Source organism: Diorhabda sublineata, chromosome 5 (assembly GCF_026230105.1).
Source record: "Diorhabda sublineata isolate icDioSubl1.1 chromosome 5, icDioSubl1.1, whole genome shotgun sequence".
In the NCBI taxonomy this organism is placed as follows: domain Eukaryota; kingdom Metazoa; phylum Arthropoda; class Insecta; order Coleoptera; family Chrysomelidae; genus Diorhabda; species Diorhabda sublineata.
In genome coordinates, this window is record NC_079478.1 from 928,036 (window position 1) to 944,550 (window position 16,515).

Genomic DNA, 16,515 nt, shown 5'->3' on the forward strand with positions numbered 1-16,515 from the left:
TAACAATTATAAAGTTGTGGAAACTAAAATAAAATTTTTGATAATTCCATTTAAAGAAACGTTTTTTTAATACTGATACTAAGATCCTTTTTACAAATCTCAGTTGATATGTTTCTAATTACAAAATTTAATCCCTAAAACAATAACTGATTCTCTTAATTTACCAAAAGTAAGAGGTATATTTATAAAATTTCAAAAAGAAAATGATCGGCAAATCAAAGAAACAATTCAATGTTGGTTTTCTTTAATGACAGGATTTTATCTGGAAATTTTTCAGTCATCCTCTATACAGCTCCAACCTAGCTTTCTCAACATCCTTTTACAAGGAGCACAAGCTTTTAGTTGGTTTAAAGCATTTTTAAAAGGAACGGGGTCGATTGAGGATGAAGTGCAAAATTAACAATCTTCATATGCAATAATCTATGAAAATGTCGATAGAACTATAAAGAAATATAAAGAGGTATCGTGATGATGCTTCTTGTAACACAAGATTTAAAATAAATTCTTGTGGGTCAAAATCTTCTCCATTAACATGACATGTGATAAGGTATTAAAAAAATCATATCTGAATGTTACATTTTGGGACTCCAAAGGTACAACAGCAATAACAATGTGTAAGTATGTTTCTATGCACAGGAGGGTATACAAAAACGTGTGGCACCCACACTGTGTCAAATTTTTCATTACACATCAATGATTATATTTTCAATAAGAATATTGCAAACAAAGATGTATAATACATCAAAAAGTTGCGGAAATTGTTCTTATATGGTTCCAAAACTATTTGTAAGAAAATTTATTTAAACTGGACAAAAAACCTTATGAAGTCTTGAAAAACTGATTTCTATGCTTCTATATGTGGATATTGTTTTAAGAAAACTAGTGGAGAGAAAAACCGAATCTACACACATATTGCAAATAGACAAAAAGTGAAAACTGAAGAGATAGGAAACCATCATTGTAAAAAGGATGGATTGCGCGAGTATTGTTCAATATTGAAGATTGAAATGAATAAAGCATACGAAAAAGAATGAATTTTTTATATAATGAATAATTAAATTGGTTTATTTGAAAACTAAAAGTATTCTACAACTAAAAATTGTTATCATAGATTTGTCAAAAAAGGATCGAAGGATTATGTTATAGAAAAATAGCTTAAAATAGTTTCAATAGTAGATTTTCCAATTGACTTTTAACTTACATGTTTTCAACCAAAGTGTCCACTACTCAGAAAATATATTAATGTGTCATTAAAAATCACAAATAATTGTAACTCGCTAGCTTCTCCGTTCTAATACAGATAAATTTGAATAGTTTCATAATCCAGTTAGATATTTATGCCATTTTTTCATCGTTTAATTGTTTAATACTTTATTGCATTTAATGGGAATCACAATTCTACTGTTTGCAGTTTCTTCTTTTTTATAAAAATTGTCAATTTCACCATTTTGTTATAGCTATACAGTTACAGACGACCTATGTATTTTTTAATGACACAAATCCAATATTCCACAATTGTCTTTCTATCAAATGAATAAAATATGATGTTAAGGCAGATAATGCTTTTTATTTTATTGTTTTACTGTAGATATTCTAATTAATTCTAAAGTTCCTATTCTAGAACCAGTATTATCTACAATAACATCATAAGTTTACTTTACTTCTGGTATAAAGAATGTTTCAAGTTTTTCCTGTATAAATATGAATTTTAGATGAATATAAATTTATTCTCAATCTTATTATATAACATTATCAGACTGAATCACCCTTTATTCAAAAGTAATATGAATTCAATATTCACTGAAATAGAAAGTACACTGTAAAAAACATGAACAAATAGAGTAGATTAATATTTAAAAAAAACAGTGTAATATTCATGTTTTCTTATTATATTGTGTAATAAGAAGTTATTGAAAACTAGACAGACATATCTATGTCGATACAAAAGGGAAGGGGAATTAATAAAAGTTAGTTTTGCAATTTTTACCCCAAGAACCATTTTCTCGTTATTCAAGTTCTCTAAATATGATTATTGCTCCGTAAAATTCTATGATCTAATAAAAAAGAAGACGATAAATAATAATTTTTTTTGTATAACGTTAGGTTAAATTTCTCTGTTACAAATATTTCAAAAACTAACAATTAATTACACCTCACATGTATTTTTGTGTCCACATCCTCAAAATAAATAAGATATGAAAAAAGATAAAAAAAACTGGAGAAAGGTAAGCTTCCTTTATTTAATGGATTTAATGTGAATCAGATGTAGTATCAATGCGAATTATTATTAGAAAATAGAAAAACAACAAACTCAAATAGTTTGTACTCGTTTTTGGGTTTTTCTTAGAGATATATCATGTTCTTACTTTATACTAATTAATCATAAATTGACTTCAAGAACACCTAGTTGTTCTTGAAGTCAATTTATGATTAATATAATATAAAGAATATAATATAATATAAAGAAGATAGTTGAAGACAGGTCAGTCTAGTTTTTTATAAGAAAGAAAATACTTATAATTGTAATGTGCATTCTTGAGTGGTATGTTTAAAATATGTTGTTTAATTAAATTATTGATCAATTATAAGGGATGACTGCTTTTTATTCACGAGGAAAGCAAATATATGATTATTTTAACCTATAATTGACAACTATACTTCAATTATTTTAAAATATATTCCCAATACGAAATTAAGAACTGAATTACAGTATGTTTATTTTAATACAATCCTATTTGATTATGTAATGATAAAAAATAGTGTCAAAATAGAGATTTATAAGAAATAATCAGAATAAGAAGCAACAATTTCTAGAATTTTTAGGTAAAAAACCAACGTTGCCACGTTTATCTAAAAAATAATTGATCATTTGGAAACGCAGCAACAGTAATACTCATTATACAGTATAACTGAAGTATGTATATTTTTAATTTATATAAATAAATATAGAAAAAGAAATAGTTTATAAAGTAGAAATGGGCGAGGTCTTCCATCATGTGACTAATATGTCAGCAACTATGAATCAAATCAAAATTTCTGTAGAATCAGTCGAAATAATCTAATATTCCGAAGGTAGACTTTTTATTAATTCATAATTAAAAAAGAAATTTATCTTTTTCAATAATTCGGTTAACATGACATATATAACAAAACACTTTTAAAAAAAATATCGATATACTGGGCGGATAAATTAAAAAATCCAAAATTAATATTAGCCCTCCTGGTAATATTGGAAATCTGATTTTTTGCAGTATTACTTGGATTTTATATATTTACGTAGTTCATAAAATTGACGTAATATTTAGTTTACCAACTAAATCAAAATGAAACTGATTCAAATTAGAACTTATTTTTGGGATAAGCTGTAGATCTTAAATAGAAAATTTCATTAAATATATTACCATCCTAAAGAAATTAAAATGATTAATACTATTTACCGCTAATAAGTAATGAAATAAACATTGTAATTTTCCCGTTTCATGTTATTTTAGCTAAATATAAAAAATTCGCTAAAAACAACACAGTAACCAAAACTCACATAACCTCAAAATGCAGTAACGTCAAATTTAATTTTTAGTACGGTCCGTTATTCACGTACGTCGATTATATCGTTGTCTCTTTTTACGATTACTAATGTCAATACAAAGAAACTATTACGTATGTCTTGTAGTACGTCACGTGATGGAAGACCCCCACCGTTTCTACTTTATAATAATTTTCATAAAATTGAGAGTTGATTTTAAAAAATGTTGGAATTTTTGAAAAAAATACGTTTTTATCATACCACTCGATATTTATATTGGAGCAAATATTCTACGGCATACCTGCACATCCTTATCTTATTAGACATATTAGATAAGATTGATTATATTACTACAAAAAAGTTATTTTTTTCTCGGTTTTCGTAGGTATAAAACTTGAAACGATTAGTTTAAAAATGTCTGCATAATGCTCCGAAAAAATATTGCTCAATTTAATCCAACTTTCTTGTAGTAACATACGAGTTTTGAATAGTTCTAGCGACAGTCAAGGTCAGAGTTGGCTCGAGGATAACGCCGGGTCCGACTCCGATTTACGAGAAAAACACAAACAACTCGAACTCGTATTACTGGCAGGTTTCAGTTCTTTATCGCGTTCCGCCAAACATTTCTGGTAGTAATCATAGTCTTTAAGATACCAAACCGGCGGCCAACGATGTTCTATCAAATAAGCCTGGTTATCGGGGTGTAATAGACGTAAACTTCGAGGGGACATCCTGCATAACTTGTTGTAATTAATGCATAAGTGGTTCATGCACCAATCTGCTAGCTGATGTCCATTATGCAACTGAAATTTATTTCACATGTATAATTTGATAGAAAAGCCATATTCCTAAATATAAACATAATTGGGAGTATGACTCTGGCACGGGGGCTGCCAATTTATATCAAACCATGATCAAGTGCATGTCTTTAATTGACTCGACGTCAATTATTTTTTGACTCCATTTTTCTAAGGATCACAGTTGACACTTTCATGGCGGTTGTTTTCCATAGACACAATAATACTAGACAGCGAATTCGATGAATTTCGTGTACTAATATTAGAACGAGATACAGTGGAAGTTACCAATCACTGCACAGTGGAACAGAGATAGCTCCATTTTAGCCCGTAGCCTGTTTCTTTCTTTCAATATAGAAAGAATATTAATCGTACAGTCTAGTATTAGTATGTCTATGGTTTTTCTAAACTAATTCAGCGAATGGCGCTAGCTTGGCATTTCGATTTTAACTAAAATAAGCTAAGACGTGCAGATCGTCGACATAATAGTCATTTTGAGGAGTGGAGCAAAAGTTGTTTCAGCAGGTGTGATAAAATGATTTTGCTCGTGCGTCGTTTTGTGGATTTCGCCCAATTTTGCAGAAGTTTCGCGAAACTGAACACTCATCGGCTAGTGCCTAATCGATCTGTAAAGACACGACTTTAAATACGAAAAGGAATAGTAACAGGACTTCCAAGAGCAATTATCCAAGAAATTTCGAAAAGAGAATCATTTCCATTTAAACAACCACGTTGACAAATGGATTTGTCGTTACTGGTCTCTAAGAAACATCAAAAACCCAAATTTTGGTGTGCTGTATCCAAAAATTGGATTATTGAACCATTTTTTTTTAAACGCACGCGGCCACATTACGATTATCAATATCAAGAACTATGGGCGCGTGATTACGAAATTCTCTTTGCCGAGCAGCGAGCTCATCCAACATTCTCATCACAAACGTGTCTCTAGCCAGATGGGGCGACCCCACTTACTGTCAGAGCTCGATCTTCGCAAATTGAAGGGTCGCTTCGGGGACATTCCGTGTCCAACTCGACTTCCATGAATCCAGAGAAAGAGTTGACTATAACGATCCATGGTTTTGAAACAAAACATCTGTCATGAAATCGGCAGAATTCAATCGAATTTACTGCAGAGTGTGGCACGAAACAAGAGGAAGCGGATCCAAGTCAAGATGGAGATTGGAAACGGTAGCTCGAGACAGGAGACATTGGAATGGTATCCTTGGCTGTGGCGCCGATGAATATTACGAAGTGTATATCATAAAAACAATACAAAAACTTATTTTATAGATAAATTTCTTACCTTAACCGGTTCTAACAGTCTTAAACATTGCTCGATCGCCTCAGACGGTTGTAACGTTTCCAAATCCTCTATAACTCTCTTTTCTACCAAATTTACCATCCTTGGTAGGCATAATCTGTTCGCTAGTTCTAGTAAATTGACGCATCGAACGGCTGATACTTCTGGTACTTCGTCCGTGTATAGAAAACAAAGTAATTTGTGGAACGTGTATTCTCTAACTCCTGGAAATTCGATCTATAAAAAAAATTTCGTTTCGCGAATTACTCATATAGACCGTGAAGCTGGTCCTGTTCTAACGTGTTTATCGAATGTAAATGCATCAGTTTTTGTATTTACATTATGTTGTGAGACAATTTCTTGAAAGAATTTTTTATTTGTTTACTGCAAATTAGAGATTTCAAACTATATTTAAATAAATTAAATGATAAGTGTTGGTGAATAGTTAAGTAATCAATTTTTATTTACCACTTTAGCTTGGCTCTCTCTAAAATCTCCTCTGAACATTGCTTTCATCACGTCGCATCTGGCGGCCAACATGGCTTTGTGAGCGGTGCATACGCCATCGTCTAATTCGAATATGACGTCGGCGAAAATCCCTTGATCCAAACAGATGTCCTGTAATCTTCTTTTGAGAAAATTCTCGTAGCTTTCGTCGGGAGGATCGGGCGCTACGAACGGGTGTTTGGTTAGTAGAACCAACAGTTGAGGCAGTTCGAGAAATTCGGCCGCTTCCCTTGTTTCCTACAAATAATGGAAGAGATGCAAAAATTGAAAATAAACATTGAATATCTGTTATTTACTTACCCGTAAATTCAAAGCGCTCCTGTCTACCGTGCCAGTATAAGCGAACTGAAGACATTGATGCATCGCATCAGGAGTTACTAGTTTACTTAAAGTAACAACCGTCTGTCCTTCTGGTTGAACGTTCCTGATGCATTGAAATGCTGGATGGTCTAATTCTCTGGCAGTAGGTAAAGCTTGACAACTAGCTCTTCTCTTGCACGTTTTCTGTTCAGCCCTGACGAGGCATTCGGTTTCATCTGCGAAATCACCTAAGGAACTAACCATGCTGGAATCGCTAGTGCTGCGAGCCAGTAAATCCGCCGTCAAAAGTCTAAAAACAATAATAACATTTTATAAGAAAAATTGTATAAAAAATTGTATAAAATCTCACCTATAGAAAGCTCTACTACACGCTGCCAGAATAAAACGATGCGCCGGGAATCCCATGGATCCTACTACTAATACGACATCGGTGTGAATCCTACTTAACCAAAGGTGTTGCAAGTGATCCCCGTAAGATCCTGGAGCGATATGAATTTCGGGTTTTAAAGGAGGAGGTGGTTTAAACGGTGCCTGAAAAAATATATTTAGCTACGATCAAGTTAGAGGCATTCCACCATAAACGTTTACCTGTAATAACGGCCTTTGCACTTTCTTCAAATTTGTCATCCAAAACCGTTGCGCTCTTCTGGCGATGAGAGCGGCTCTTATAGCGTTTTCGAACACTTCGTTAACTCCGTAATAAGTAAGTACCGAAGTTTCGTAATAATAGAGACCGAGCTCTCTGGCGACGTCTCGAGCTTCGTCCGGCATCACCAGATCGCTTTTTCGTGTCGCCCGTACGAATGGACTGCGGTCTCTGAAATAACTCAGATACGCTTCGTCGCGGTACATGTACCTGTAATTGAATACACTTACAATTTACCCCACAGAAAGCAATAAAAATTAGGCCAAAACTTTTCAGACGTCCCAATTTTGTAAAAAACTTGTCGAAACGTAAATAACTTTTTATGTTTGCCTCGGATTATAAGTGTCAGTTCGATTAACTGCGTTGTGTCGAGATCTAGATATGATATTTAAGTCCCGCCCGCGTGTGTTTTGCGATCGCCTCAAACGCTAAGTTTGAGTTCGTGAAAGGTATTAAACCTGCTGAAGTTGTATGGTCGGAATCGTTGGAGAAACCTCAGTTTTCATCTGAAACTCAATGTCTACAAGTCAAGCTAGAATAATCATTTTTCAGGCCATTAGCGACGAATTTCACCAGTCAATTCCAGCTGGGCATTCTGGTTGACCAATTTGAAAACCAAAGATTCCCATTCTTTTTATCTCGCGAGAAAAACCAACACCATGAATCGATAGAAGATCTCTCATCTGCTTTGATTTTGCATGAACGTAATGTGGCACCAGCTTCGAAATCTAGCGACTTTTTGAGTACTACAGAAAATAGCGTACAGCAGGAAGAGAAAACCATTAACGCCATCTCTTAGTAACAAGAGGAAATATCCTTTATGTTGAGAATAATAGAACGCGCTTCGAGTCTAGACTAGAACCTTTCTAATAGGTTGTGCGTCGACATGACGTGAATCAGCTGAATCGAGTAATCGAAGCGATACGATCGATCAAAGATTTATATTGTACTCTGAAATAGTGATTGTGAAGGTTTCTCTTAATGAGAAACTGCATATTTTTGTACAGAATAGAAAGACGATATCTAAAATATATGAAGCGACGCCCTCTAATATTCCATTTGCAAATTAATTTGCTCATAAAACATCAAGTTTATGAAAATCGGCGACGCAGAACCGAACATCCGTCATGTTTTCATAACAAAGCTTCCACCATCCTCCACCTCTTATTTGAAGAGATAGAATAAACATAGTGGAATACACCAACACTCATAATTACACTGTCCGATGCGGGTTTCGACGAGACTGAAGACTGTTTTCACTACCACTACACCAACACTCCCTGAAGTTGTAATATAATCCGATACTAAGATATGGCCGCTGGCCGTTCTTATTTTCCCACCCTGTACACACTGTTGCTGATTGCTACAATTAGTTTAATGTGTGAACGATCTTTCCCGCAGATATGTAAGGAAATGTCGAGAGGAAATTAATAGCAGAAAAAACTAATTAAATCAAAGAAGTTTCTAAAGAAACGCTGATGTGTTCGAAGGTTAAATTGATTGTTACACGGTTGTCCGCATGAAATATCAATTAACATTCGACAGGCACAAATTAATGGCAATATATTATTCGTCGTTAACTTACCGCAAGTCGCTCTTGCACCCTACTAAAATGACGGGAGTACTGGGACAAAAACGACGAATTTCCGGATACCACATCAATCGACAATTCCTCAGGGATATGGGACTGTTGATGCTGAAGCATAATAGTACCTACAAAAGGCGATTAAATCTCCAATTATGTCCTTAAAAGTAAAAATGTATACGGAATATAATCAAAATATAATAAATTCGGTTTGTAAAGTCGAAAAATGTTTTGCGGAACCAATATATTCAAGACATTATCATTACCACGTCTGATCTCCCGTACGCAAATCTTCTGTCTTTTTCGTGATCTCCGAAAGTATCCCACAACCTCAAACTGACGTTGACGCTGTCCACTACTTCCCATGATCTCTCCAAAACGTCCTTGTAGATCCGATATTGATCGATGGCCCATACTGTGGGTACGTGAGTAGCTAATAATTGAGCCAAAGAAACTTGTTTGTTGCAAGCACGAGCGCAAATTAGTCGAGTTTTACCGACGGCTGTATCGCCAACCACCACACATTTGACTAACTCCTGGTGGGGTTGTTCATTATCCATTCCCCAAGACCACGACGGCGCCGACATCCATCACACCGTGTCCCCCTGCAACCAAAAATTCTATATACTTATCTATAAACAAAAGGCTTTAGCAAACGCGCAAAGTCCATACCATTCTCTTATTCTTTTCAATAATCGGATTGGGAATACATCACCTCTTCACAGTTCCCAGCATTCGCGGAAGTTACTCTGAGTCAACTAGAAGAAATTTTCAGATCGCTGCTGCAGATGTACTGCTTTTTACGGTAACAGTTTTCTAAATACGAAGACACTTCAACCAAGTGGAAGTTATCGGTAAATCTGCGAGGTTTGCACAAAGAAAATTGATTCTATGATTAGAAGATTGATCAGTTCCATGAAGGAAATGATCAAGGGCACAATGAGGAACGATGTGGGCGTCCACAAATCTACTAATTCACGAAATTGATACTAAAGAACTGAAATTTCGAAAACTTCTCTCGTTGGGCATCCAGAATTCTTGTTGATCATAAACAACGGATGGGCAAAGCAATTTTTGATACGCTGTAATGAAAATGGTGATTTTCTTTCTGGGATAGTCACAGGGGATGAAATGGAAAACAGACCTACTTAGGCACTCACTACCAAATCACCACGTAATCAAACCGTGACCTTCAAAACTACACCATTTGTCTGGATCATTTTTAAAACGTCCTCGTAGTCTAACCCAATTTTGGGATAAGGTTTGTAAGCCCAGCATTGTGGTAAAATTCGCTAGAAGATAAATTTCGTAAAGGTTAAACATTTGGCTGTCAAAAAGATTTGTTCGCGACGGATGAACCCGGAAAAAACAACGGTCGACTGTTTAGTCTTTCAAGATGAGCCTAATCAAAGAAAAGCTGTTGGAGCACGAAGCACTTCGAAGCAAATGGCCGCCTGTTTGTCCGGATTAACTGGACATGTAGCCAAAATTCTATTAGAGCCACTTCGAATGGTACATCGGGATTTGTTTGCTAGAAAAAATCAGGAAAAGCAATCATACGCCACCAAGACAATGCGCGCTTCCACAAAAACGTTTTGGAACAGTCAAAACATCATCAGCCGTACAGTCTTTGATTGGCACCAAAGATCAAATCCTGGGCTCTCCTGGACCTCAATCGGAATGGACAATTGGTTCAAACGCATGCAAAAGTGTGTTGATCTTAATGGAAAATATTTTGAAAAACAATAAATCAATTTCTAAATATTTGTTTTTATTTGTCTAAATCGAAAGAAACCATATTTCCATTTAATGTAGAATCAGATATTATAGAAAATGTTTAAAATATAATCACAAGTCGCGTGATGTCTTTCATTGAAAAGTTTTTGCGAGTTGCTGGCTCATTAAGGGACAGCTGCATGCGGAATTTACTTCATTGCGTATTTTTACATTTTAAATTATCTTTATCATTAAAACTAGTTTTGGTTTTTATCAAATTTGGAAAGCTTTAATAATCTATCGACATTTAAGTAAGAATACACGACTATGGGGGGAATTATCGTTAACTGAGTATATAATTTGGAAATTTGCAACCACCACCTCTCAATACTGCCCTTAAACGAAATTCTGTTCATTTTCATACGGTAAAATAAACAGATGTTACTCCTATCAGCAGGTGAAATCCCGTGTCGCCTCTCGTTGGAGTTTCTTGCGGTTTTCCTGTAATCGGGCGAATCCAAAGCGGAATGTCCGAAGACAAAGCAGCTAGGTCAACACGCGTCGTTGTTAGTCGAGCTATTTTTTTGTTTTATTAATTCCCAAATTACAATTCCACGCGCGATTGTAGACGGACGTACACACAATCACAAAATCAGCCGTGCAGAAGAAATTTTTTCCTACATCAGGACTAAAATATATCACACCCCACTATTTCACCCAATAAAATAACCAAAGAGTTATCTATCTCTCTCACACAGATCACTAACATTAAAAAATTGATAAAAGGTATTAGTGAAGTATTTATAAAGGTTGTCTCATGAATAATATCAGTTCACTTTATTTATCAAGTATAACCCATCGTATTATATGGTTTCAGCAAGATACATTGGTTAAATCCTAGATGGACCCCCATGGTTTCACTTGAGACTCGTCGGTAATCTACGTTAGGTGTTATAAAAAACGGGGGTCCACAATCGTAACCGGGGGAAAATTCAATTGATTTCTATCAATATAGACAGATAATATTTTAAAAAACTTAACGACTGTTACTTGTAATAACTTGCATATTCATTATTCAGTACAACGCGTCGAGACATGCCGTTGCCGCGCTGGCCGCCGTCTCGTCCGCAACATTTGTTCGCACGTGTGGTGTATGTGCTTGAAATCTCGCATGAACTTGTGTGATTCTTCACAAATATAAATACGAATGTCAAGGATAAACGTTCAGGGCCGTTATAAACACCTATATATAATATAACCAATCAACCAGAACTTCTAATTTAGATAAAATATTTTGTAATAGTACATCCACTAAACAAAAATTTCAAAATAAGCATTTCTTCGACAATATTTTCCTCACGATCGGATTATTTTGAGGTATTCAAACACCTCAGATCCTTTCCAGATTTAAAACCCTTACTTACAATTAATTTATTTGTTGTTCTTATTATTTTATCTCGATTAAAAATTATATTTTCCCAAATACATAATATTGTTGATGCTAATACTAAGCTTTTGACTTTTAATATGTTTAAAATTAACTTAACATTGAGGCTGTTATCAATTTGCATCATATTCGGTATACTCTTAACGAGAAATACTTTTATGATATGATTTTAATGATGAATAAAATTTGGAAATTCCGAAATATTTTTTACGTTTTCGCCAAACATCAACAATAGAACAAGGGCGTCATTTTCAATTTCAACAACGCTAAAACAAGAACGATATCGCGTTCAAGAATTATTAAAAATGAAATTTAGCTACTTACATTCACCAATTTAATGAAAAATCTCGAATGTGTAGCATTTCGAACATCACAATAAACATTTTATGGAAAGCCGATAATTCCGCCTGGTTTCAGTGTTCGAGCTAGACTGACTTGGAAAATTCAGAACTACCAACCTATCCGAACCGTTCGACTGAAGTGACGTTTTCATTTAATCGAATTGAAATCACTTTACAATTGCGTTTGTCGCTATTTCGACACACAACTTGGACAAACTTTTGTTGCTAGTGCATTTAAAATCAATTGTTTAATGGTTTGAACCGTCTGAGAGTGTTGTTTCCACGAAGCAGGGTCGGATTTACAATCACAGTTTTCTTCGAAATAATCTAATCGATAAGTATAAATAAAACGATCCCTCGAATTGATTAATTAACAAGCACAAATATGTTTTAATGAAGCATTAAGCCGGTTATGATATAACTAATTCTAACCTCACTTTCCTACCAAAGCAACTGGCTAATTCATAACATAACCTAGAAAAAATCCTCGTAGTATAAACAAACGTCAACGCTAGTTTCTAACCGCGCAATGTTGCTTATTTTTGGTACAAATTTTGGGGCGGTTTTTTGTGTTTTAAATTTGTGCGTGAAACATAATTATAACACTTCAAATTGAGTAATTATCTTGTGGATATGAAAGCAGAAAGCCCGAAAATACCGATTAGTCTGGAAAATTACGAATATAGGCATTATTAATTATTTAGTTTTAACCAAAAGTTAATACGCACTCGTGAGCAAAAAAATCGACTCAAGCTACATCCCTGCAATCGGAAATCACTGGCAAAAAAAATTGAACACGAAAACCTTAAAGCTAATAGTATTAGCTCCAAAATGATATTAAATATTTTAATTTTTCTTGGTCTCACGGTCCAACAATACGATCGACAATACTCTTTTTATAATAGTGCTAATTAGGGGTAACTGACCTTTATAAAAGGTTATGTACCATCAAAGGTCAATCCTAGAGGTGGTAACGCTGTTGTCAGAGTCAGCGAAAAGTAGCTGGTGCGCTAAACATGAGTCAGTCTGCTGTTTCCACAGTTGACCATCGTTACCAAAAGATTGGTTAGGTTAGTAAGTCGAAGACGCGATTCCGAAAGGAATAGGTGCACATTCGACATAGATGACCGATTCAAATCTGGGTCTCACTGTTGTTCATATCCAGCTAGAACTCATAGAAACGCGAGGAGTAGCTGGGCAGTCAAAAGAAGTCTTAAGACAGCTAATCTTGAGCAGATACTGGCCCAAAATCAACCCCAGTTTATCTACGATTTGCCAGAGAATACATTAATTGAACTGACGATGAAAAGAGAACGATTCTACAAAAGATCTGGATAAAGATTCGCTCAATGTTGCATGTAAGAAAACGTGGCTATTTGAGAAGGTTCCTGGATGGTTTGGGTGAGCATTCCAATTGAAGAAAAACCGAGTTGGTTTTTATTAAAACTGGCATGGGAGCGAGGGGATTAATGGCGAACCGAGGCGTAGAAAAAATTTTAGAGTTCTCCACACTAGTCTCATCGGCTAAAACTTCATCCTAATGCAGTACAATTCCTCAGATTCCGTTCGGCAATATTTACAGGTTAAGCTTTTAACTTAACCACGTATTTTTTTTAATTTGAAGAAGTTTCAAGTATTAACATTTTAATTCTGAGATTTATGACCTCTAGAGAGAATGTTTTAGTTTTATTAAATTTAAAAAAAAACATTTTTACATCAAGGTACTCTCTAGAGGGTATAATATAAATTGAATTCGTCAAATTTGCTACTTATATTAGCCTGTCTCAATAATGAGTTATAATCATTGATTTTTTTCTGTTGACGTCAACGCTCCGAGGTCGACTCAGGTTCATTCGGAGTTTGAACTCGCATTTTTAGGCCAGTCAAAAACGAAAATCGTCAAACTAAAATCCAAACAAAAATAATTTGTTTATTGAAAGTTAAGTCGTATCTACTAAACAACGACACCTGTATTATATGCAGTAGGAAAACGATGATATTTTTCAAGAGCATCTTAAAACGAAGTTAACCATACAGGATGTCTGAAAAGTACTTAAACAAATGGAACGCATAACATTTGATTAGATTTTTGAGTTCTATATGTGAATCTCAAAACAGAAGAAGACGATGACAGTTACCACCGACAAAGACAGTGAATTCTTGGTGTCAATCCAGTGTTTCCAAAATCCTTATAAATCCTTATAATATTTACCACTGAATATCTTTTTGCTTATGGGCAGTCAGAACTTTCACTATTATGACGTTGAAAATAGTCAGACATACCGGAGACAGTCAGAATCAATTGAGTGTAAATATGTTGGGTGAGATCAAGAATAGTTCACCAATAGGATTGCTCAATAAACTGAATGTGTCTGCCATGTGCGTGCGAAAAATCGCCATACGTGACGTCACCTGCAGACCTCGACCGGTCTTAACTCTTTGTTGAGCTAGACTATTTGATGAGTTTAAAGGCCAATTTTAACAAAAATACAGTTATTTTTTTAAGTTTTATTCATTATTATGAATTAATATTAATTTAAAATCCAATTTCCAATTATTCAGTTAATTTTAAGTTCCATTTATAATAGGTATACAATGAAGAAAAGAAATTAAAGAAAATGAATTATTTTTTAAAATGATCTGTATTTTATAATTAGTAAAACAGAAGCCATTAACAAACTTTAAACTAAAAATTAAAAAGTAAAAACAAATAAAATGATTTAAACTGATTTAAGAAAAATATTTCTAATAATAATCTAAATTATTAAATTTAAGAAAAATAATAAAATATCAGATATATATAAAATAAAGAGATAGGTAGAAATCTGTCAATGAGTAATTTTGAACATTTTTTTTCCAGTTTTTCTGCCGTCATCTTCATCCCCTTTTACAGACTTTCTCTTCAAATTCGTGCTTTCAAATTTAGCTTTTAGATTTCTAAAATTATTATTAATAGGAGCTGTTAACGTGGCTACTTTTAAAAGTTTGTTCACTTCCTCCTTTGCATTTCGTTTGGCCAGTCTTTCTTCTCTGGAACTGATGCTTGAACTACTAGCTTCACTTGTTGATTTTTTTGAATACAATCCCAAAGTAGGAACAGCGGTTTTTTTCAATATTTTTCGTAGTGGTAAACCTAAAATACATATACATATTATATATATTTATGAACAAATTGAGTTACTAAATTTCATTACCAAAATCATTTTGGGACAGTATAGACTTTGAAAGCTATAAACTATTACACTAAACAATTAAATAATTCACCAACCTAATAATTCATTCTGTAAGTCTCTTTCATAATCCTTTTCTGTGAAATGAACTGAGCAGATGTAGCTAGTATCAGGGTTAAATTTATCTTCCCGTTTGCATAGTAATATCCATTCTTTTCTCATAGTTTGGGAAACAAGATCTTTAGCTTTGGGAAACCGATGAAATATAAAATATTCATGTTCTTGCTGCCTTGTTTTATAGGTATTACCACAACCATACACAGCACAACGTGTACCAGGCATTTTGATTTTTGGACATATACTACATGCACTAAAATCAAACAAACAAAGTTTCATTTAGCAAAAAAAAGTAAAATAAAAATCTAGATTAGTTGCTGGACAAATGCAAACCAACCGACCAAAAACGCTGTTATGATTTGCCCATTTTTTTAATTTTTTATTGTGGTGTATAAAGAATAGAAATTTAAATAAGCCAATTAAATTGTCATTTCTGCTCAGCTGGTTTTCTTTCAGCCAGTAACTGACTTGGATTTTAATTTTTATTTTGCTATTTAAATTCAGCTTTAATATAACAAAACATTTTTACCTACCCTCACAAGATTATTTTGCCTTAAACAATAATATTGTCTTTGTTCACTATTCTCCACATATATAATAGACACAAATAATAGTTTTTAAAACGTAGAACTAAGTAAAAAACGAATTTCCAACTCTTCAATCACTTGTACGACCTTTTCGAATTAACAAAAACACAAGCAATACCGCACAGCGTAAATGGTAAACAAGCCGTCGAGGTCTGCAGGTGACGTAAGCATCACTTGACCTTGGCTCAAGAATTGGCGTATGTACGTCTTATGGGATTGATCAATCCTATTGGTGAACTATTCTTGGGGTGAGATTGTGGAGAATCACGTAATCATTTAAAAATTTTGAAGATACTTAAAAACGGTGTTGTCTCAACTGACTATTTGACGTTATTTATGATAAAATATTCCAAGACTGATCTAAATATTATTACTGTCTGGCTAAAGACGTATGCGCATAAAAATCGTCTGAATTCCTGATTTATCCATACATTCGGTTCCCTATTCTTCATAACACA

The 16,515-nt window shown here is 33.9% G+C and overlaps 2 protein-coding genes across 3 annotated transcripts; both read right to left on the bottom strand.

Moving 5' to 3' along the window:
- Nucleotides 1-2,397: 2,397 nt before the first annotated feature.
- Nucleotides 2,398-12,307, bottom strand: LOC130443806 (rho-related BTB domain-containing protein 2). Of its 2 annotated transcripts, none has more exons than XM_056778654.1 (9): nt 12,167-12,307; nt 8,946-9,284; nt 8,680-8,807; nt 7,037-7,304; nt 6,798-6,979; nt 6,428-6,737; nt 6,089-6,364; nt 5,624-5,857; nt 2,398-4,326 (listed from the first exon to the last, which is right to left on the bottom strand). In XM_056778654.1, exons 2-9 carry the CDS (start codon nt 9,264-9,266, stop codon nt 4,033-4,035), a joined length of 2,013 nt encoding a protein of 670 aa, XP_056634632.1. In that variant the 5' UTR covers nt 9,267-9,284; nt 12,167-12,307; the 3' UTR covers nt 2,398-4,032. The 2 variants fall into 2 exon arrangements, with proteins under 2 accessions (XP_056634632.1, XP_056634630.1); XM_056778652.1 differs by having other exon boundaries at nt 6,798-6,997.
- Nucleotides 12,308-15,011: 2,704 nt separating this feature from the next.
- Nucleotides 15,012-15,807, bottom strand: LOC130444351 (THAP domain-containing protein 1-like). The gene is made up of 2 exons (XM_056779438.1): nt 15,452-15,807; nt 15,012-15,316 (listed from the first exon to the last, which is right to left on the bottom strand). The coding sequence occupies exons 1-2, from the start codon at nt 15,747-15,749 to the stop codon at nt 15,012-15,014; spliced, it is 603 nt and encodes a 200-aa protein (XP_056635416.1). The 5' UTR covers nt 15,750-15,807.
- Between the last annotated feature and the right edge of the window lie 708 nt (nt 15,808-16,515).